We start from the raw sequence: 23,698 nt of genomic DNA, 5'->3' as shown, positions 1-23,698 counted from the left end.
GCCTTGCTTCTATGGCAGGCATGACAATGACAATCATCGCTTTTTTTTTCCACTGAATTCCGTTTTTTAGACATTTTTCTTTGACTGATATGGGCTTGAGTCCAACTGGGAAAAAATGGAAGGAACTAAAACACTGATAGGAAAGAAGGAGTTCACAGAGACTCCTCACTGCCCATAAAGCATTTAATAATACATCCCTGTTCAGCCTTTTTATGTTTCAGAAGCTGGCCCAATTTTGCTGTTAACTGCTTTGGTTTGTTACAGACACATCTGTTGCATAATCAGTATTATTAACAACTGAATCCTTCAAAACCACTATTAGACGTTTTCTTACAGCATGTCAAAATTATTAGATGACTTAAAAAGTGAAGTGTGGAAAAGTCTTTCAGGAAAATTTGGCTAGTATTTCATCTTCTAGGATTGTGTCAGATAGTCGGATGTACAATATAATGATGAATTGTAGGTTCATCTTTAGTTATTGCTTTATTGGGATAGGTCATTCATACAGATCAGGGGTCCCCAAACTCTTCAGCTCATTAACTCTGCTTCAGATTGTTCATTAATATTGTTTAATAAATACTACTTTAATAATACTGTGAATAATAACAACAACCCCTTGGATAGTCCCATCAACCCTTGTTGTTGTTGTTGTTGTTTAGTCGTTAAGTCGTGTCCGACTCTTCGTGACCCCATGAACCATATTGCGCCAGGCCTTCCTGTCCTTCACTGCCTCCCTGAGTTTGCTCAGTTTCATGCTCATTGCTTCAGTGATGCTATCTAACCATCTCATCCTCTGCCGTCCTCTTCTCCTTTTGCCTTCAATCTTTCCCAGCATCAGGGTCTTCTCCAAAGAGATCTCTCTTCGCATTAGGTGACCAAAGTATCTGAGCTTGAGCTTCATTATCAGTCCTTCCAATGAACAATCAGGGTTAATTTCCTTTAAGATTGACTGGTTTGACCTCCTAGCAGTCCAGGGGACTCTCAAGAGTCTTCTCCAGCACCACAGTTCAAAGGCATCAATTCTTCGGCGCTCGGCCTTTTTTATGGTCCAGCTCTCACAGCCATACATTACTACTGGAAAAACCATAGCTTTGACTATGCGGATCTTTGTTGGCAAGGTGACGTCTCTGCTTTTTAATATGCTGTCTAGGTTTGCCATAGCTTTCCTCCCAAGGAGCAAGCGTCTTTTAATTTCATGGCTGCAGTCTCCGTCTGCGGTGATCTTGGAGCCCAAATAAATGAAGTCTGTTACTGCTTCCATTTCTACCCCTTCTATTTTCCAGGAATTGATGGGTCCAGATGCCATGATCTTAGTTTTTTTAATGTTGAGTTTCAAGCCAGCTTTTGCACTCTCCTCTTTCACCCTCATCAAGAGGCTCTTTAGTTCTTCTTCACTTTCTGCCATTAGGGTGGTATCATCTGCATATCTGAGGTTGTTGATGATTCTCCCTGCAATCTTGATTCCAGCTTGTGATTCTTCCAGCCTGGCATTTCTCATGATGTACTCTGCATATAGGTTAAATAAGCAGGGTGACAGTATACAGCCTTGTCGTACACCTTTCCCTATTTTGAACCAATCGGTTGTTCCATGACCGGTTCTGACTGTTGCTTCTTGGCCCGCATACAGATTTCTCAGGAGACAGGTAAGGTGGTCTGGTACCCCCATCTCTTTAAGAATTTGCCACAGTTTGTTGTGATCCACACAATCAAAGGCTTTTGCATAGTCAATGAAGCAGAAGTAGATGTTTTTCTGGAACTCTCGTGCTTTCTCCATTATCCAGCGAATGTTGGCGATTTGATCTCTAGTTCCTCTGCCTCTTCGAAACCCAGCTTGTACATCCGGTAGTTCTCGGTTCATGTTCATGTTCATCAACCCTTGGGGGTCAGTATTGACCACATTGGAGAACCCTGATTTAGATATAGATTACTACTTGTCAGAGAAAAATGTAAGAACTCTGCCTCATGGGAACAACTTGTGTGTATTTTGATTTTCTTCCACAGTTGTCTTCATAAAATCATTTGTGAACAACCTATAAATAAGGATAGCTGTGATTTTTGAGAAAGCACTTGTGAGCTAGGAGAGTGGGTAAGGGATGAGCACAATTAAAATATTCAGCACGGCTGAGATTAGACAAAGGATTGTCCCATTTCAGACAATGTTTGCTTAATAAAGCATGATATGGATCTATTTTTTGTATATTATAATAAGCACGTTAAATTCAGTGCAGAATTCATCAAATTACAACACTATGCTTACCAGCTCTGGAACAAATCAGGATCTAAACAATTGAAATCATGATATACCATCTTGGCTTGTTCTGAAGACAGTAGTCATATCTTCTTGTTGAGTAAAATGAGATGGGAGTAGGCTAAGAGAGTAGATACACAGGCAAAAGACTTAGTTATATTTTGACTTATTAAGTGAAAATTTGACTGAATGCAGCCACTGACTCTTTCATGATATTGTTAGCTCTTTATTTGGTGTGGATAGTATTTGTGAATCACCTTCTCCTCATATTAGATACCAGCAACTATATGACATAGCTTTTCATTCTTTGTTCTAGGAAACTCCTCCAAGATCTTGTCTGTATTTTCTTAAAAGAGGTGCAAAAATGCCCCTCTTCTCCCGAGTTTCATTTTTTAGGTCACCTCTGTTTTTTCTCAAGTAATTTTACTTCTATTTCCAAAGCTCTCTAAAGGCCTGCTCTTTCCCTCCCTTCCTTCTATTTTCTCTATTTAATATGACCATCTTTTTGAAAAATCTCCCAAGAAGACCCAGAAGGTCAGAATCATAGGACAAAAGGCAGACATACCTTTGGCTGAGCCTGCCAAGAGAACTGCTGCCCTGAGCCTTCCCAGCATAGTGTCAGCAGAAACAGGAAGAGCAGTTGGTACTTGTAGCTCAAACTGCTTCATAGCTGTTTCGTGCTCCTTCCAGCTTTTAACCTATGGTTATTGAAATGTTCCTCTTATAGACCACCAGGTGGTGAGCAGGAACAATGCCAGTGGCTCTTACAGTGACAAGACTTTGTGAACAGCAAAATATGGATTAACTGACAGATGCAAGGACAAATTGTCTCATGTCTCCTTTTCTGATTCTCCCAAACATTGGTGCTTTGTTATGACAGTCTCTTTAGTTCTGAAGAAATCCAAAGTCATACCCTTCAATCACCATTGTTGATCATAAGTTTACCTCTTAACGTGTGCCTGGGAAATTTCATTCTGCATTCAGCTGTGTCTAATTTTTTAGAAAAGTTTATTGGACACACACATACATACCCCTGGGTGATGTCTCAATCCTTTCTGCTGCAGAATTTGAACTCCTTGGTTCTGAGTTCAGAAGTGGACTCAGAGAAGGCATTTCCTGTAGTAAGGATGGACAATATTTGAGGAGTTGGGTACAGTGTTGGGCCCTTTGGGATTGGGTGTGGAAGCAGTTTACCTCTCAGAGGCCTCCTATTCCCACATTAATCTTTCTAAAACACATGCATACAAAAGCTTTTTTAGCATCTTGGGGTTTAGGTGGGGTATAGGTGATTTTGGAAAACTTTTTAAAATTACTTTCTTTTGTGCCATGTCAAATAATTAAAACATAATACAGACACACACACACACACTTTTAAAAGCTTCTCCTACAGTCCTCCCAGTTGTTTAATGATGAGAAATTTCCCCTGGGGAAAACATTCCTAGAAGAGAAAATTCAGTTCCTGTGTTCCACCCATTATGTTGCATATTAATATTACCCACTCCATTTTTATAGACTTCGTGCATTCTAATTTTTGTATGCTACGGTGATGTCCACAGATTTACTGAGGTATCTGTAATTTGCAAGAACTAATCATCTGCAAATTGAAGACATATTCTAGTGTATTCAAGCTTGATTGTCAGCTGAAGGCTGAAACAATATTACGATGCATTTTAGTATGAGGAACTGTTACAAGTGTTAATGCAATATGGCCTTGTGAGTCTCTTTTTGAACAGTGCTATCCCAGCTGATAAATATATGGAGGAGAAATGTCGTTCACAAGCAGTGATTGAGCTTAAACTCTTGTTTAATGGGACATGTGTGTGAATATTTAAGAAAGGGAGTGGCAATATCTTTTTATGAGATACACACCTGATACTTATGAAGGTTTCACTCACCTGTTTTCTGGAAAGTATTGATTGTAAAATTCAGTAAGTCTCAGTTTGAGCCTGTGTGGATACAATTTCATATATGATAGTACATAAGGCAACAGAGAAATATTTTGAGGATTTTTTTGAAGGTTTTGTCAAATATTCAGGTTTCTGAAACCTTAGAACATGCGATTCTGTGCTTCTAAAAACTGGATACTGGACAAAAATTTCCAAATGTAGTTGTTGGTTGGTTAGTTTTAAATGAGATGCACTTCACAATTATTCCAATTTAACTTGCAAAAAATAAATACAGATTTTTTTATAGTGTGGTTTATCTCTTTTAAAAATAAAAGAATAGCTTAGAACGTTGATAACTATTACTTGAATATTTAAGTAAGATTTTTTTTTGCCATATTGTGATTTCATTCTAGTCCCTTTTGAATAATGAAATACCTGAATTAAAATTTCTATTAAAAGACCATATCTTATATATTCTTTCTATCAAAAGGCCATATCAGAATATAAAATACAAGACAATAATAAGACCAAATGTGTGAGAATGTTAGCAACATACTTTAGATTGTTTAGACTTTGCAAAAGTTACTTTATCATCTGGAAAAAAAGTCTCACAGCTAAATGATACAGATTTGTTTAATTTCCTTTTGAATAGCTGTGTCTGATGCATTTTTCCACAAAGGAAGATATAGGTTATATGAAATTGAATTTGTGGAGGCTAATCTTAAATCAGTTTGTTGAGGTGCAGTTCTTGTACAATCTTTCTGGAATGATTATTAATCAAAATTTGAAATTCATGAAAGATAATTTGAACTATTCTTTGTTAATTGGACTAAATCTGTTCTGGTTCAAAGGTTCTGTAAGATTTTACACTGGAGCTTCTCCTTGTATACTTTATAAGAAAGAAATACTAATGCTTATTTTGCTATGCTTTTTACTCTAGGATGTAATTGCAGTTCATTATCATTTGATCCCATCTCCAATAAAAAATAAGAATGGAAGCAAGGATAAAGAGAAAGATCCAGAAAAAGATCCAAAGGATGAATTTGCAGAAGCTTTAAGAGATTTAAAGATACAGTGGATGACAAAGTATGTTTAACATTCTGCTGTTAAATCATATCCTTGAAGAACTGATGCACTGATGCAAATTATGTTTATTTTCCACAATGTCTTACCTTTATACTACTATAGTCAGCACTTTCAATAACACACTTACTTTTTAGGTTTGATACCAGTGAAATATACAATGAACTGAAAGAGACCTTCCCTAACCATCTCCCCTTATATGTTGCAAGACTTCATCAACTGGATTCTGAAAAGGTGTGACCCATTTTCTTTTTTAAATAAGATCTTTCATTTTAAATCCACTCAGCCCTAATTCCGTGCTTTAAACCTTCTGAAGTTATTAACTGAACACCTTTAAACTGTTTCAGAATTTAGTCCATTCAGTCCATATACTAGTGAGTACTTTGTTGAGATTAGTGATAACCTTTCTTCCCTTAGAATCATCTCAGCAGAACACATTTGATTTACTTTTCTACTGGATTTCAAGCTTAAAAGCAGTACCAGCCACAAACATATTTATTAAATCTACAATTTATATTATATGTACTGTATGTGGTAATTTTTCATAATTAGGATATTTTATGCTATGTACCAGTTTGTTTATTTGGTATCATTTGATAACTCCAAAAAATAATACCTTTCATTTTAATGATTTGTAGAATCCATCTTTGCTGCTGAAACTAATAATTACTAGCAAAACATTAATTCTAGTAAATTACAAAGCATCATTCAAGTTATTGTTTTTACGCCTATCTTTCTGCATTTACACTTCCCCATATAGATTCTATGAAGATGAACTAACAGGTGCAATTAAGTGCACCCACCTTACCTCCAAAGTATCTTTTCTGCTTTGGATCAAAATAGCTGTCCATCTCTCCTATCAATTGAACGTTCATAGTATATTAATACATTTGTATTTAATAAGGGAATATCATTTTGTTTTCCTCCAGGAGCGAATGAAACGTTTAAATGAAATCATTGAGGCTGCTAATACAGTGATCTCTCATATTGATCAAACAGCCCTTGCCATTTATCTTGCTATGAAGACTGATCCCAGGCCTGATGCTGCTACTATAAAAAAGTACCTAACCAGTAAATACTTTTTTCTTGCATCTTATTTCAGCAACTGTTCGTAAAGTCATCTCTTCTTCTAAGCTTAAAAATTAAAGTGTTTTCATATTCATGAGAAAAGAAACATAAACTGAGCACATTTAATTGCATTTTTATGCTTTAAAATATTATTTTTAATGCTGGTGTGATATTGCCAGGGAGGAAAGGTTGACCACTAGAATGTCAGAGCAATGGATGTTCAAAGAATATCAGGCCAGCCAACAGTTTCATTCTGCTTTCTCCTTCCTTCTGCCCAAATCCTTGTGTGTCATTACACATTTGTACTAGATTGTGGCAGGTAGAATAAAAATATACTTAAAGAAATGTAAGAACGAAGGGAAAACAAATGGTAAGCTGTAAAACCATATAGCAGATATTTTAAAGAGCAAATCGGAGAACCCTGAGTAATACTTCCTCCTGAAGATAAAACCATCAGCTTTTTCTTTTTGTTCCAAAGAAGATTGCTTTCCATGTGGATCTGGAAAAGGAAGATGATCACACTAGTCAGGTTCAGAACTGAGATCTGCAGGCATCCTGATAGTTCTTTTGAACTATTTAATATGTTGAAACATTCCAAATTACTAGAGTAATAATACTAGCATTGGGATGGTGATTCTATGAGTTTAAAATTGAGATAAAGCTTTACCATACAAAAATTAGGCCTTATATAGGAGAGGGAAAAGAGAAATAATTCTGCATTCAGTAATTATTTGATTTCCTTGGATATTAAAATGCAAGTTGGAAAACATGTCCTCAAATAAATACTATTACCTATATACACTGCTACCACCAGTGGGGTTGAGCAAGAGGTTCTATCTCTGTCTGGATGCTGTGGGGTTCTGGATGAGGAAGAACAGGCTTCAGCTCACCCTGGCAAGACAGAGTGGCTGTGGCTTTTAGGGCCCCTTGGATGCAGTGTTTTTCCATCTTTGGTTCTGGATAAGGTTGCACTACCCCAAACAGAACTGGTGTACAATTTGGGTGTCCTGTACTGACAGCTCCTGTTCAGAGAGAAGGTGGTAGCTGTAGCCAGGAGGGCTTTTGCACAACTTTGTTTTGTGCACCAGTTTGTGCCCTTCCTAGACTGAGGAAGATACTGCTCATGATCACTCATGCTTTAGTCACCTCCTGAGTGTATTACTGCTAGACACTATACATGGGGCTGCCTTTGACCATCCAGAAGCTGCAGTTGAGCCACAGTGCTGTGGCACGGGCATCTCAGTACACCTGATGTTACATCTCTGTTCTGCAAGTTGCACTGGCTCCAGTGTGCTCCCAAGTGGAATTCAACATGCTGTTGTCATCTAGCCCTCAATGGTGTGGGGTCAGGTTATTTGCCGGACTGCCTCTTCCCAGTTGTTTCTACCTGTTCCACTAGGTCTGACAGGAGAGGCCTGCTCTAGGTCCCCTCAATTAAAGAATAGGACCTAGGAAGTGTGTGTTTCCTGTCACAGCATCTGCCCTTTGGAACACCATACCCCCCAAGATTACATTGGCTCCAACCCTGCCAGCATTTCATAAAGCAATGAAGGCCTAGATGTGCTCCATGGCCTGGGAGTTAGAGGTTAGATGGCCCATTGAGAGCTTTTTGGTGATGGTTTTGTCTGGTTTTACCTTCAGGAACCATTGTATGCTTTTATTCTTTGTTAATATTATTTATTCTTGTTTTTACATGTTGATAGCCACCAAAAGTTGAATTTGCGGGATGAGTATATAATAATATAATATAATAAATTGAATGAATGAATGAATGAATGAATGAATGAATGAATGAATGAATGAATGAATGAATGCATGCCCTCTTCCTTTCAAGGTGGTAGAATTGTTTGTTTGATGAATATCCCTAGTTAAAATACGTATTTTGGAACCTAGTTTCTTCAGTTTAAAAATGTTTTCTTTTAAATGTCATATACCTTAGAAAGGAATGCAAGTGTATTTTGTGTGGTGGTCGTGGTGGTCGTGGTGGTGGTGGTGGTGTTCAGCAGTTAGTGAAAAATGCCTATATAGGCATGATGAAAGAGACTTGTTCACTATAAATGAAGTAATATTATTCCCACATAGTGAGATGGAAAAGCAGAAATCTACCTTAGTAGATGCCCTCTGTCGGAAAGGATGTGCATTATCAGACCAACTTCTGCAGTTACAGGCCCAGGAAGGGGCTGTATCAAGTGATGCTGCATGTAAAGATGACAGCCAAGAGACCATCTTGAATACTCTGACAGAGACTTTCTGGGAAACATCAAAATGGACTGACCTGTTTGACAGCAAGGTATGTTGAGAGGAGTAGAACTACTGGTTCATACAATTGAAGAAAGGAATCTTTAGGTTATGATACCTATTACCAATTTAGGTGAAGACCAATGTTTTATATTTAAATTGTATAAAAATATTTGCATGCAAGAGCTGTTGTCAAAAGAGTAATTTAAATCTTTTGTAGCATATTCAGTAGCCCAGAGCTCTTATAAAGATCATAAATAGGACATGCTGGCAGTGGCCTTCCTCCATTTTTCTTTCGCACATTGTCCTTGTACACCTTAAGGTACAACCTCTGGTTGTAGTCTAACCTAAACTAATTTGGCTGCAGCTAAATCTAAGCATGTTTAACTGGAATATCATTGTCATCCTCTGCTTTTTATAGTGCTGTGCATGTTGATAGCACCATGTAAATTAATACCTCTTTCTTTAAAATATATTTAAATAACCTCTAAAATAACTTTAATATAAAGTGTTTAGAATCATAAAGCTGGGAATAACTCAAAAGCCTCTAACAACATTTTAATATAGTCAACTTAAAATAACTCGAGGGATGCCTCTATCATCAAATACCTGGAGGTGATTTTTATTCTAGTTCTGACTCTGCTACTGTCAACTCCAAAAGTGAACTAGGATAGATAATCTTTGCAGAACTTATATTCTGCTGACAAATGTCTACCTCTACCTTTTTTCTTTATACTCTTCTGTAGGTTTTACCCTTTGCTTATAAGCATGCACTGGTAAACAAAATGTATGGCAGAGGTCTCAAATTTGCAAATAAACTTGCAGAGGAGAAGCCCACCAAAGACAACTTGAAGAATTGTATACAGGTAAGTAGTTGTCATTGCATATTCAGTTCAGTTAAATTGGTATGCAAGTTTCAGTCACATTCAGAACTATAAAATCAAATTGCACCATTAGGACAGATTTTCTAGAAATGTCACTGACTAAATGAAAGTCTAATATTATATTACTGTATTCTGCTAATTGTTGGTAGTCTAAACACATTCAATTTCATTTTCATGACTTTGGCTTAATATAAAGATTACTTTAAAATATATAAAAGTAACTTTTGTTTTTTGCTCTTTTTAGCTAATGAAGTTACTTGGATGGACTCACTGTGCGTCTTTAACCGAAAACTGGCTTCCTGTGATGTTCCCACCTGATTATTGTGTGTTTTGAAATACCTGCAATTGTAAATTTAAGATGTTCTTACATTGACTGAATATAAAAATCTGTGAACTTATTGGATTGCATGTTTTCATCCATTATTGAATGCTTAACTTGTATGTATTAATCAGAGGATAAGGGGGTTGCAGTATATGTGTGCTAGTTTGGGTCCAGACATAAGGAAGTCTGTTTAAACTTAATTCTTAGTTTCTTGAATAGCTCATTTGCCTCAGAAATGAAAATTTAAAAACAAAATCTATTGAATACATCACATTGCTGGCAATGGATGTTTGAGAACAGCCAGCGCCAAGGTTTAGAAAATGAAGGTGGAAAAGCTTCTTGCATGTGTATGTGGCTCTTAACTGTTTGTAATTTTAATTATAAGGCTATACAAGCTGTTATTTTTACAATGAGCAGGATTTTAACATGTTTAAACATAAATTTTCAATTGTATGAAGGCCTTAAATGAAGCTACAAGAAGAGTAGCTAAAACCTTATTTATTAGTCTTAATAATAATAGAACATAATTACCAGTATCATTTGCAAGAGTTTACATTTTAATTTTTTTTAAAAAATAACAACTTCCACAGTCACTAACAATGTGTTCTGAATTACTGGTGCAAAGGTGCTCTTGAATATCTTCAACTTGAAGGTACTCTCAAATATCCACATGATACAGAGTATCAGGAAAAACTGATACATGTATAAAGTGTCAGTTAACACTTAATCAGGTATTGTAAAACTTATACATACATGTTAATAATGTTTGAAAAATGTAAAACTGCAGAATAAATGTGCAAATTTCAATATCAAAAGTTTGAGCACTCATGGTTTAATTTTGTTAAAATAAAATATTGAACAAGTTTGAGATCTGTTCTAATTTTTCAATGAAACATAAAAGAGACATTTTGACTTTAATGATTTCAGAGCAAATGGAGAAAACACTACATGGGAACAAATAGAAGGAATAAAGTCAATACATATGTGATTTTATGGAGGCCAGATAAGCTGTTGGATATTTTTACCACTGTAGCAAACTGTATGCCAGTTGCTGAGAAGTAATTTAACAGTTCAGCAGTGGCTTAAAATTTGATATCTTTAAAAAGGATTTTTAAAATTTGTGAAGATATGCTTAAATAAGTGCTTGCTTTTAGTTCATTTTATTCTAAAAAAAAATAGTACCCTGTTGTTTAGGATTAGTTCCTCCACATAGCTCTGTAAAAGGACTATATTTTCACATATCCTTAAATTCTAATCTTAAGAACTGTGAATTCTTATCTTTCCTGGTATGTTACAGCCAATTCACCTTAGCAGTCTTGATTTATGAGGACATATTGTAGGATAAAAGTGGTCCTCCTTTCCTTTGTGTTTCTAGGAACAATGTGACTAGAACCATAGAGTTTCAAGCCTATCATTTGTAAATATCTATTCAACACCAATGAAGGAATGCCAGAACATGTCAGATGCTGGGCGTGGCTATAACTGAGGGAAAAGCATAACCAAAAGGTGAAGCACTTCCTACTGTCTATTCTTTTGTAGAAAACATGTCTTTGAGAAAAGGTCTGAATAATTACCTGTTTTAAAGGGTTAATTTCCTGCCTTCAAAGTCAAAAATCAGACTCTTAGTGTATTCTGTAAACATCTCAGCTTTTATACTTAATCTGGATTCTGGCACTGCTTCCTCAGTTTAATTCTTTTATTGTGCCTTTGAACAATTTGATACTTGACTCTGGAAATTCTGCTAGCTGGGTAATATTGAATATGTTGCTGACTGAGTTCAAAAATTCATAATCTGTGCTGAATCTAAATTTATTTCCCCAAACCAGGATTGTCCCAGGCTGGCATAAGTAGTGCATTGTAGCCAGCAGAGAATCCAGCGCTGTGTGATGATATACAACATCAGTAGCCAAGATGTAATCATAATGATGGGTTGTTTTGGGAAAGTCTTCAGGGAGATTCTCGCCCCAAACAAGCTTCCTTATTTCAGGCTTGTGAACATCTAGATTCCGTACATTCCTAGTAATGTTGAACTCCAAGTTTTCAAGTACCTCAGGCAAGTCAGTAGCAGTAACAAAAGCTCCTGAAAGATAAAGATAACAGTATTCAGTCTGTAACCTGCCTTGATAAGATGTCAGTTGGGGGGCAGAGGGGGGGGAAGGTCCTAATATTATATTAGCTGTCAGTGTACTTAGGTCCTCTGCCTGCTTGCAACTGCAAATCATAAAACAGACTGGAATCGCATTGTGCTAAGCCATGGTTTGCATAACTAATTTGTTAAATAAGCCAAAATTGCTCAGTTCACACACACTGTGTTGAGCAAAAACCAAGCAAACCATATATAGATTAACCATGATTAAACACTAGTTTATTAATAAAATTCTGCAGGATGCCTTTTAGGTGAGCCATTGCTTGGCTTTAGAATTCATTGGCTTAATGGAACAGCCTTATTTACATGTTCACCTGCATACATTTGTTTAAACATGATTTATTAAATGGGGTTAACATTTATGTGTTATGTCAAAATGAAATACATTGCTTGGTTTAGCAAGTTGTGTGAACTAAATAGAATTTACTGCATGTTAGAGGAGTGAGTCAAGTTCTGGTTTAATGGCATTGAAATTAATAAATATAGCCATTCTCAGTTGGGCCTTTAGAGTGTCTTCAGCTTTTTGTATACCATCAGGCTGAAGAATGAATTATTAAAGGATCAAACAACTATTTTTTATAACTTATAGTTTTGCTAAGCATAATATATCAATTTCTGTCTTGGTATGTATAATTGATATAGTATGGTATATAATGGATGTACACAGAATAATAAAAAATTAGTGGAGGAGGGAAGCAATATCTGAAAATTGGGCCTTGTGAAGTTTGGCAGGAATGAAAGAAGCAACAGTGTCAGAAATTGATCAAATGTTGAATGAACATTTAGGAGAGAAATCAGTGAAAGTAGGAATGTACATGTTTAAAGTAGATGACTGAAGGAGAAATGGATCTCTAATGTATCTTATAGTCCGAAAATCAATGTTAACAAATTACCTAATATACTTGCCACAATAGACACTAGACCTGTCCCAGCTCCAATTTCGAGGACTTTCTTTTCTTTGAGGTTAATTTCCTCTTGATTTGATTCCAGGTACTGACATAAAGCAAGGGCCTAAAAGAGCAAAAATCACTTTTGATCATTTAAACCCTAGTTATTTGTCTACACATAAATACCAAAAAAAGCTGTTTTCTTTGGCCTTTAGAAATAGGTCAAAATACAAATAAAAGGGAAAAGCAGATTGAGGTTTCAGGCTCATAGGTACTATGCTTCCTAGGTACTATGCTATGTCTATCTTGAAAGAGCCTTAAAATGCCATGCTCTGGCATCCTCCTGAGACACAAGCAAAGCCAGAAGTTTATCACAGTTTATAGAAGCTTTTGCAAACTGAAATGGGAAGAGGAGGGAATTGCATCTAATCAGATTACAAAAGAAATATCAAACTGTCAGAAAATGTGTGCTGACATTTTATGTGTTAGCAGAATTGATCTCCTAGCTGTATTTTTCCTTCTCTGTGCCTCTCACTGCTGATTTTTAATAACAAAAATCTACATTATTGCTTTTAATTGTGTTAGTGCTGCACTTGGATTGAGCCTTGAAATAATTTTGATGGATAATGACAAAGAACACTCCCTGTCTTCCAGACAAGAAGGCAGATTCAGGAAAAGGCAGGTGCATTTTGGAAAGAGTGAATGGTTCGAGATAATTCAGTGTCAGAGACATGAAACACTATAGGACTCTACTTAAAAACACTAAAACAAGAATAAACAAGGACTATCAATTTTTTTTCCTTTCCTTTTTTTATTTTAAAAATGTACATATTACCCCTACTGTTTACCAGTTAAAGCAATTAAGACAATCCAAATAATAAATGTCCAATGTCGCAATCAAAGACTGGGCAGCCTCCAATACATAAAAATAACATACAATAAACTCATAGGTGATCAGTAATATCTACAACTTAAACCAAATGAATATGAGAATAGCCCCCTACATCACATTGTTCATCAAAGGAGTAAGAGAGCTGCATTCATTTTTTTTAAAAATAATAGATCTAGGACAGAATACAGTGTTGGCAATTTACATTAAAAACAGAACTTCTAGAAGCAAAGTCAGTAGCTCAGGAGATTTAATCTCAAAACCTGTTTTCTTTTTTCTCTACCAGAACTGAGTTCACAGCTTTGTTGCTTGTTTTATTTCTCTTTGCCCTGCCCAAATTATCTCTTAAATAGGGCAAACTAACTAAAGGAGCAGGTAGTCTTGATTATTAAATCAAGATTAAATATTCCTTGGAGGAAGAGAGAAGCTGTGCACCAAATTATTCATAAACTGATTAATTCATGCTCACCCACATATGGGAAATGTCCTACATGCTTATAATATTGGGCATGTTCACCCATATTAAACCAGCTTCTTAATGGCAACACGTTACCACCTCTGTTCCTGTTTAACCACCTTAATAGCTCCTCTTTGATTTAGCAGCTGACATTTCTGGTCAACACTAAGTAGAAGGTAAAGCCAGTAAATAGCCAGTTAAGTGGTGGCTGCTCTTTATTCATGCATTTCATTTAACTGGAGATAAAGCAACACGGGAGAAGGGTATAGCACCAGCACAATGGCTCATGTTAATCAGTCTAGTTAACATGATAATGAATATCATATGTTGTGCCATATGAATGTTGCTACTGCCCCCTTCCCCTGCCATTAATATTGCTAGAGATGGCAAAACTGACCAGAGTAAAAGGCATCAGCAATAGTAACTATTTCCAGACTTAAGATGCTTATTGGTCAAAGGGGTGCTGTTTTTGTTTTGTTTTTTGTTTTTTTTTCTGTGTAAAACTTACACCAGGCCATACTACGGCTCCAAAGCATTCAATGGATTCTTGAATGATGATCTGATGGCCAGCATAACAGTAATGTTCTTTGTCAAAATAGTAGGAGGCCTTTGGAATCCATTTTGGCAATATTTTAAACACACGTGGACCTATGGAGAAGAAATTATTGGCAGTCATTTGTGAGATCCTGTGGAATTAAGCAAAACTATGTTTTCCTAAAGTTAGCTCTAAAATCCTCACAATAATTAACACTACACAAAGAGTCACAAGCCTCTCTCGCACACACACAAACAATATCTCTATAAATAAAGTAGTGGTGTTTTTGAGAAATTCAAGCCAAAGTTAGCATATTGGTATGTTTGAAAATAAAAGCTTGCTCTGTTAAAACAGGACAATAATCAGGACCAAACTAATTATATAGATGTCCTTCTGCTTTCAGTGGAAGGGCTGAATTTTCTCATTTAAATTAGAGTAGGTTGGCCTTATTTCCTCAATGTTTAAAAGGCACAAGGCACAGTTTTAATTACAATTGAAATAAGCATGCAACAGCTGCAGGAATGTCTGTGAGCACAGTAAAAAGTCAAGATGGCACCCAGGACTGCACAGTTGAAGCCCTGCACCATTTTTACATGTGGTGCATGAACTATGAACTTAACAAAGGGGCAGGGCTTCAATCACATGGTCAGGGCTGCCATGATTTTTGGCACTCCCCCGCCATCCCCCATGACCACCTCTGAATAGCTGAGACTATGAATACTGCCTTTGCAAATTATTGTGATAAAAATTGAGGATAAATACAATCCTCAAAATGAATTCGTGTTTTATCTGGTAAGCAATCACAAAACAGCTTTTTTTAACTAGTAGCTGACGTGGTCAATCTATTACACAGTTTAGAGGGAAGCATTATGTGTGTGTGCATGCATCCATTCATATTTTAAAGTGCAACCTGAGTCAGGTAATACAGAAGAGTTGTCACTATAGTCAAGCTCATATTCCTTTTCCTCTTCCTCTTCTGTTAATTCTTCAGCCACTTTAGGGAACAACTGGTGCTGTGTAGAGATCATAGCAGGAATGCTGTTGAAGGAACAACCAAACCATGAATCATCCTGAGTGCAAATAACTGCATTTCTAATTCATCTACCTGGCATCTCTCTGTATGGAAAACACCATACCGAAGCACTGTACATTTCTTTTGATCCAGGCAAGAAAAGAATGCCGGGCTGCTCTTCTACCCGAAGTTGAGAGCGTTTCACATGGTTTGTTATCCTAACAGTGGCAAACTGGAAGCCAACAGGTAATTTAAGAAATGCTAATACTCAGTTTGTGTTCTGGGAAATCAACTTTCTCCCGTTCTCCTGAGAAGCTAGCTACCATTTTCCTCAAGATTCATCAAGCAACCATTTTCACTGGATTGAGTGAGAGGGAGAGACCAGCCCCCTTACCATCTCAGGATAGGTGGACAAACTTTTGGTGGCCAGAGGCTTAACAAAGGGTTGTGAGTACATGGAACCATATCATTCCTGTGGTAGGATTGAGGAGTTTGGGGAGTCTTTCTGTCTGTCTGTCTGTCTGTCTGTTTCAGAGCTTCTCAAGTGGTAAGAAACTTAAGCAAGAGGGGTGTCCTAGGCCAACAGAGAGAGGCCTCAATGACCATATGCGATCCTCAGGTTTCATACCTTTTAATTAAGACTTGATACCCAAGCATTTCCTTTTTCTTCCCTGCCTATTTTTTTTTTTCTTTTGGGCCTTCTGTTTTAATTGTCAGCCTGAAGAAAGGAACTCTTTTTCTTAAATTGCTATCTGAGATGCACTGGGACCCTTTTCTGAAAGAATTGCTGAGTTGGAATGATTTCAATAAAATTTCAGTAAAAATGAATCCACCATGAGGGTGTCCATAGAAACACATATTAATGGAAACGGTACATTGTGGTGACTCCGGACTGAAATAGGCTATCATTTTCCTATAACACTGCCTTAGGTGAATCCTGTAGTCACTGTGCTAACAGGTTTTTCTGTCTGTTTGTTGGGGGAGTTGTTTTTGTTTTGTTCTGCCTTTTAAATTCAGCACATTTATTTGAGTTTCTCAACTTGCATAATTTGTGCAGAAATTACAGAATGCTTCTTGTAACCGTAGACAGGTATTTCTGGGAATATATCAATGTTTTTAATAGATAGGGCAGCTGAGCATCAATGAGTATGGAGAGATGCAGAGAGGTCCGGGGGGGGGGGCGGGGAGAAATGGCTAAAGCAACACAAGGTCTGCCCTTTTGTCTGCATGTCAAGGAGGAGAGCTTATGTCGTGATGGCACAATGCTGGTATACAATCTATACATTGATCAGTCTTGACAATGCAAAAACAAAACAAAACATAGCTATAAAAAAAAGCGCATGGGCATTTTATTTTATCTTTAAGTTACTTGGGAAAAATCTGTCAAATTTGGTGTATCACTTATATCAATATTTATTTATTTAAAAGATTTATATGGTAGCCCTTTTTATGTATCATAACCCTGGGTGGCTTACAGACAAAAATAAAACAATAAACAGCATAAATATAATGTTACGACTACTTGTTCTCATAAACTCCTTTTCAATTGATGGTTAAAATTAATTCATTTTTTTTTTTCCTAAAAGAGACGTTTAAAGTCTCATCTCAACCAATCAATCAGTCAGTCAATCCAGGCCCAGTTCAGCCAGAATAATTCCCTAAGACCAAGTATGAAATGTGCTTCGAATGGGAGCTTCCGGGTGAGTTGTGGCTGACTGAAGATGTCTCTGTGAACAGCAGAGACGGACAACCACAATGAAGAACAACAAAGGACCAGCAAGTAGACCAGTCCTTTTCTGGAAAAGAAGATGGGAGATTTCCCACAAGTGCTCCAAATGGCCACTCCTCATGAGGGGATTGTAAAACAGCAGTCTCCCACAGGATTGAGCCCCAGGAGACAAAGGGAGATGACATCTTGCTCTCGGCTATGGCAGACACTTCAAAAACACACTAAGCCAGCTGCTGTCATTTTCTAATCACTTTTGGAAATGATCTATTTATTTTATAGATATTAGAGATCTTCAAAATGCTGAGTTTAATTTGACACCTGGTGAGTTTTACCTTCTTTCTTTGATAAGGAATTTTAAATAGAGGCTTAAGAGTTTAAAAACAATATATAAATGGCAAAAAAAAAATTGTTTTTGATTTAAGAAAGTTATAAATGGACTAGGAGAACAGAGGAATTTGGAACATTCGTACTTCTGGTGAAAGGAAGTATATAATTAAATAATATATCCATGGGAAACAACTGAGACGGAATTAAATCCACATTAGGAACTGAGATTCTTTGAATGTTGCAAATGGACACTACAGGGGACTAAAAGACCAGGCAGAAAGGAAAAAAAGAAGGGTGGGAATACACATCTACCAGCATTCAAACAAAGGTTTTAAAATGGCCAACTCTGGTATAACTTTTGAGTTACTTAAAGACACCTTTGAAAAATGGATTGACATATTAACTAGTACCTTAGAAATCATACAGGTCCCAATGGTTAAACCTTTAGAAGATGTTAAGGAACATTTTAAAAGCCAATTTTTACCTGACACAGATACAATAGAACTTGAAAATACAGCATATAATAAAACTGAAAAGATTACTAGGGAATACAAAAGAAAAATCAAGAAAAGGACTTGGACAAGGAGCAGTTGCAACAAGAAATCCTGGATGATGCTTCTTTACTGGATTTACAAAGTAGCTTGGTAAAGGATCTGAAGAATTTTTTGAAGACTGATGAAGGACCAAATCCTGCAACAGTACTGGAACAAATCAAAGGCCAAGACTGAAGCACAAAATGAAGGAGTATAAAGTTGGACTATTTGATCGGGGATAAATTATTTGTTTCACATTTCTGGTAGCTTTGAATGGATTTTTTTCCTGAACCAGGACTCAAACGATGATAATCTCTGGAATTGCGTATAGATGTGAGTTAGGTTATAGGAAGAAGAGGTTTTGTTTGTAATTTTAAAAGAGGGTGAAGAGTTATTATGTTAGTTTATGCTTGGTGTGATGAAGGTTGGAAGCCACTTTACTATTGTCTTTGTTTCTTTCCCCTTTTCCTTTTCTCCTTTATTCTCTCTTTTCTTTTTTCTTTCTTTCTTTTGCATTTTATAAACTTTCTTTTATGTTTTAGTTTAGTTTGTACTTGTTTTTACTATATCTATTAAAAACTTCAATAAAAATTATTATAAAAAACGTGAATGGCATTTCCAAAACACAACTGTTTTACACTGAGAGAAGAAGGTTCCCATATAAAATATACATGGTAAAAATGCTTAGTTGAAATCCCCCAAGCTGATCAGTGCTATTGATATGAAACACGCAAGAATGAATTTGTGGCGTATTTAAATGTACATAAAATGTATTTATTTAAATTTGTATTTAAAAAGCAAAGACACTTTTGAGTTGGGTTGCATGAATCTATAGCCAAGGTTTCTTGGCTATGGAAGTGGTTTGTCATTGGCGTCTGTAAGGATGGTTTTTCAATGTCCCAGACTAGCCTATATAGCCCTGGTATTCCTTGAGTGGCTTCCCATCCAAATGCTAACCAGGCCCAACCCTTTTCAGCTTTCCAGCACACATAAATTAGCTTGGTGCATTTTCTAGAGTGTGGATTAAATCCTTGTTCATTCACTTTCCAAGACTAGTTCTGCAGTTCCAGCAGCAACAATGAAAGAGATTGTAAGATTGTGACTGGGGCTGGATAGGAGAAAAGGAGACTGTCCTGTCAACTACTTCCCTGTCAACTCAACAACTGAAAAAAACACAGTCCATCTTTTGATTTAGTATTGACTTATTCTTTTATTTTTAATTTGTGAAAGCATTTACAGCAAGAATGGGCAGATGTGAAATCAAAATTTGCTCAATAAAAGTAGCATAATTTTGCAGTAGATATGCAAACCTTTCCAATTTCTGATTATACATTAAAAATATGAGATAGCAAATGTTTTTTTTCCCCCCTTTTAAAATGAATCTGTGTCTATTTCTCAGTCTGGACTGAGCATATGGTCAGAACACTCTGTTCCTAGTATATGCCTCCTCACCAGAACCAGTGTTTTGAATTTGATTTTGACTGGTAATCTTAGGGGCAGTAATAGAAAACAAGTCAATCCCCCAGAAGCCAGAAGACTGCTCATCCATGGTTTGCAGCATCATTTTCCCATTTTCATTAAATGATGGTGCCAAATATCATTACACTCCTGAACATAACACCCCTTGGTGTATAAGCTATCATCCAAACTATGTATCATGTTTGTTCAACAGAGAGCAAATACAATGCAATTAAATATTCCAAATTAATCCAGTAAAGTAGAGGGGTGCCAAAGACACTCTTCATCTAGGCTGTCATTCCTCCTCAGACAACCTTTCGAAGCTGCACTTAGGCTCTCTCTACCCATTTCTACTTTTGGTAGAAGCATTTGATAATGTCTTCGAATTCTAATGCAGTTTCCACCCCCTTCACCATGCCTCCAGCAGACAACTTTGCTGTGAACCTGAATGTTCATGACAGCATCAAACACACTGAACCTCAGCTTTTTGGTCTTCTGTGGACAGAGATTTTGCAAACCTTATTCAGTGCCTTCTATCAATCCATACGCTGGACTCTTTAGAGACCAGACCATATTTTGGGAATATCCATGAACTGAATATGCTTTATGTTTGGGAAAGCTATTAGTTAACCATATCTAAATACTCTTAAATGCATTTAAAAACATGGTAACTTTATTAATTCAAATTAATAAGGTGTGAAAAAGGAAAAACAAATGCTTCCCATCCAGCTTTCCACTTCATTTTTAATAGTATCCAGCCATCTTTAATTTCATTTGTATAGTGCCCACTAGATGTCCTTAAAAGCTTATGCCATGGGAAAACCTGTCATATTCTTTAAGTCACTAAAGGAGCCATATATTTACTACAAAAGGCGGTGTAATAAGGAGAGTCTCCTGTGATTATCGTTCAAGGTTTCTTACATGCTGCCATATATTCTAACTAAGGCAGAAATCAATCAGATTAAGGGTAGAGATTTTGATTCTATTTTCTTACTGTAGTTGACAAATGCAGTTTTGTGTCTAATCAATATTAGTGATTTTCCATATAGACATATTGGAGAAACTGAAGATAAGTAAAGAAGTCACAACTTTTGTTAAAACTGTTATTGGGGAAAAAAGGTTAAAATTGCCATGCAAATATAACAAGCCAGTTGACAAGCCAACACTTTTCAATTTGTCATGCTAGTGGCATGGATACAAAACAAAAATGCATGAATGGAATTTACACACTGGGAAGTTTTGAGTGAGCCTCCTGTGAAATGAATGGGAGCTGTTTATGAGAAGCTGGGAGGAAGGAATTTCACAGGCAAATTGTCCAAGAGATGGTGCCCATAATTCCAGTTATCAGTCCTGAATTCTGTATTTACATTTACTTTTGATTTCCCCTTTGGAACTGTCATGCATCCATACATACTAAAACCAAGCAACAGCCTTGTCTCACACATTTATGATCGCATAAGCTTTTGTGGGTCATAGTACATTTCATCAAATAAAATAGTTGCCTTGTTCTGCCTTTTGAACATTTTTTTTCACAGGCCTGGCTCACTGCTCAAAAAATTTCATCCTCCATAAATCTTTGCAAAGTTAGTTTTTTCAGATTCTGAAGTCTCCCCTCAAAGTTACGCTTCTAACTGTGACTAATATATTACTGGTTGGTTATACATCTTGACTGACCTAACAACCACCTGTTGTGCCCTTTATCCAAGATATGTATTAAAAATAAACATGAAGTTTAAAATGCCCATCCCATCCCATATGTCCCAACACATTCACTTCTCCTTTTGCTTGCAGGAAAAAAAAAAATCTAGTATTAAAAGTTACCTGGAAAGCAAATTAATCCAGATGTCAAAGATCCAAATTCTAAACTGAGAGCTTTGAAGCAGCCCAGTGCCTTTTTATAGCAAAGGTGTGCTGCAGATCTTGACTGGGGGAAAGGGGGTGGGGCCATTCTCCAGTCCATTTAGGGATAAAAAAAAAAAAGAATAAGCAAAGACATACAGCATGTATCAACAAGAGAGAATAAACTTAACTATCTTAACACTGTAATCAGAAATTGATATAACAATAAGAACTGAAACATGCTGAACACATGATGAGTATAAAATGAAACCAACAGCATAAATGTTTTAGGAAAGAGCCTGAAACTGAGTCATAAAGTGAACTTCTCTAGCCCATAATTCTATCTTCCATCGAGAGACTCAAAATCATTAATCTGAACGCAGGTAAACAAAGTAGATGACATGTAGTAACACCTTTCCCATTATGAAGTCATCAGCTTGTGAGTATTCATTAATTCTTGTTTGTTTCAGTCTCAACCATCCTAAGGAAGCTTTGGGTACCTTCATTAACTCCCAAATACTATGAAGTCAAAAATAAAGCAGTAGTAGAATTTACATTGAAATCATTATAAAATCATTATAGGGTCGGAGAGTATCTCATCTACCCCACTCTTCTATTTGATGCAAGAATGTGGATGATCTGACACTGTTCTCCTGACATTGCTAATTACACTGTCTGCCAAAAGACCACTTTTATATTAAGGAAGTCCTCAGAGTTCCCAAGTGGGCAGGGCCAAAGTATTTGACCTATGGTAAAATATTTAGGAGCTAGGGGAGGGAGTTAAAGGATGAAAAGTATGTTTTCTATTTTACAGAGGTTTAAGGTACACAGTTTATTCTTAACCCCTCACCCCAAAATTGGGCTGATTTTTCTCTTTTCAGGAGTTTTACAACCATGAACACTACATGGTATCTTTTTATGAGAAACATCAATGGCTAATCAAAAGAAATGAAGAAAAAAGGAATACTGAAATAAAATAGACTTTAATTATTACATCTATCCTTCCCATCAGGTCTGCAGGAGGGGCATGTTGTGGGTCCCAACTGCTAAGGAGTTCCATCTGACAGGACCTAAGAGATGAGCCTTTTCTGCCATGGCACCCACCCTGGAACATCATCCCCGCAGAGGTGAGGTTAGCCCCAACTCTTATGGCCTTCTGGAAAGCCCCAAAATGTGTTTTTTTCATCAGGCCTGGGGATTCCCTGGCAGGAGGGAGCCTGTGCATTGGCTGCACCACATATAACATTCTGATTTTAACCCTGTAGTAATCTTCTTTTTATTTATGTTTAATTATTGTGTGAGATGGGCGGCCATATAAATTTGACAAATAAATAAATTCCATTTATTTTCCCTTATATGAGCTTATAGATGATGGTATCTTTCTGGAGTGAGATTTATTACCAAAAGTCTGAGAGCTGACATAACATTCAACCAGTATTGGATCTTGATTATGTGAGTTTTGAAAATCCATTTTCAGAAAGAAAAGTTGAAGGAGAACATAGTATGATTCCTTGTGGAATTACCTCCTCCCGGAAGTGAGGTTAGCTCCAATCTTCTCAACATTCCTCAAGTGCCTGGCTATGTGATCAGGCCTGGGGCTCCCAGGGGACTGGGGAGATTTTACGATGGCTCCCTTACAGTGGTTAACATGATCCTCTCTTGTTCCATATGCTTTTTAATAGTTTTAATAATGACTGTTTTATATACATTAATTGGTTTTCTTTTTAACTGAGTGTTGAACACTGCCCAGAATCATTTTTTTGTGAGATGGGTGGCTATACAAATATGATATAAATAAATGAAAGCAAGCAAGCTGGGCAAGTCCTTCAAAAGAGACACAGGAGAGTACATCTGAATTAATAAAGCAGCGGCATCTCTTTCCATTCTTGTGGGGCTTCTTGGTACATTGCACTTGGCTGTCTCCATGGAACTGTGCATGTACAGCTACCATCATTCACCGGGACATCTGCTTGTGCACAATACCCTGCTAAGCCACTTGCACAGTCTATTAGAAGCTTTAATGCCTTTTCACTTAAAAGCTCATACTCTCTTTAAAATTCCATCCAAAAGTCTTCTAGTGATTTTCCCCCCATGAATTTCAGTGTGGCATCTAAAGACACATCAGTTGACGTCTTTACTCATGTAGACAATGCTAGT

The 23,698-nt window shown here is 36.7% G+C and overlaps 2 protein-coding genes and 1 long non-coding RNA gene across 6 annotated transcripts in view; 1 reads left to right on the top strand and 2 right to left on the bottom strand.

Annotated features, from left to right (window-relative positions):
- Positions 1-10,410, top strand: part of TPP2 (tripeptidyl peptidase 2) — a 48,932-nt gene extending 38,522 nt beyond the window's left edge. For 2 of the 3 annotated variants that reach the window (XM_007424061.4, XM_007424060.4), the window contains 6 exons: positions 5,075-5,220; positions 5,355-5,451; positions 6,147-6,277; positions 8,368-8,575; positions 9,270-9,389; positions 9,652-10,410. In XM_007424061.4, coding sequence (XP_007424123.2) covers positions 5,075-5,220; positions 5,355-5,451; positions 6,147-6,277; positions 8,368-8,575; positions 9,270-9,389; positions 9,652-9,741 — 792 coding nt within the window. In that variant the 3' untranslated portion in view covers positions 9,742-10,410. Of the gene's footprint in view, positions 1-5,074; positions 5,221-5,354; positions 5,452-6,146; positions 6,289-8,367; positions 8,576-9,269; positions 9,390-9,651 lie in introns of those variants that run through there. The other variant, XM_007424062.4, reaches the window with a different exon arrangement.
- LOC148216432 (uncharacterized) lies at positions 1,913-4,196 on the bottom strand. 2 transcript variants are annotated; one of them, XR_015795384.1, is made up of 4 exons: positions 4,144-4,196; positions 3,280-3,364; positions 2,258-2,369; positions 1,913-2,030 (listed from the first exon to the last, which is right to left on the bottom strand). It is a non-coding gene; the product is annotated as an uncharacterized LOC148216432 (long non-coding RNA). The 2 variants fall into 2 exon arrangements; XR_015795383.1 differs by lacking the exon at positions 4,144-4,196 and having other exon boundaries at positions 3,280-3,411.
- Positions 10,411-10,816: 406 nt separating the features above from the next.
- METTL21C (methyltransferase 21C, AARS1 lysine) lies at positions 10,817-21,673 on the bottom strand. The gene is made up of 5 exons (XM_007424063.3): positions 21,524-21,673; positions 15,554-15,681; positions 14,617-14,756; positions 12,769-12,886; positions 10,817-11,809 (listed from the first exon to the last, which is right to left on the bottom strand). The coding sequence occupies exons 2-5, from the start codon at positions 15,669-15,671 to the stop codon at positions 11,412-11,414; spliced, it is 774 nt and encodes a 257-aa protein (XP_007424125.1). The 5' UTR covers positions 15,672-15,681; positions 21,524-21,673; the 3' UTR covers positions 10,817-11,411.
- Positions 21,674-23,698: the final 2,025 nt, after the last annotated feature.

This window comes from Python bivittatus, unplaced genomic scaffold (genome assembly GCF_059951505.1).
Source record: "Python bivittatus isolate LINGU-HERP-01145 unplaced genomic scaffold, Pbiv_v1 ctg000060_np1212, whole genome shotgun sequence".
In the NCBI taxonomy this organism is placed as follows: domain Eukaryota; kingdom Metazoa; phylum Chordata; class Lepidosauria; order Squamata; family Pythonidae; genus Python; species Python bivittatus.
Note: the sequence above shows the minus strand (reverse complement) of the source record. Positions and strands in the feature narration are given on the sequence as shown.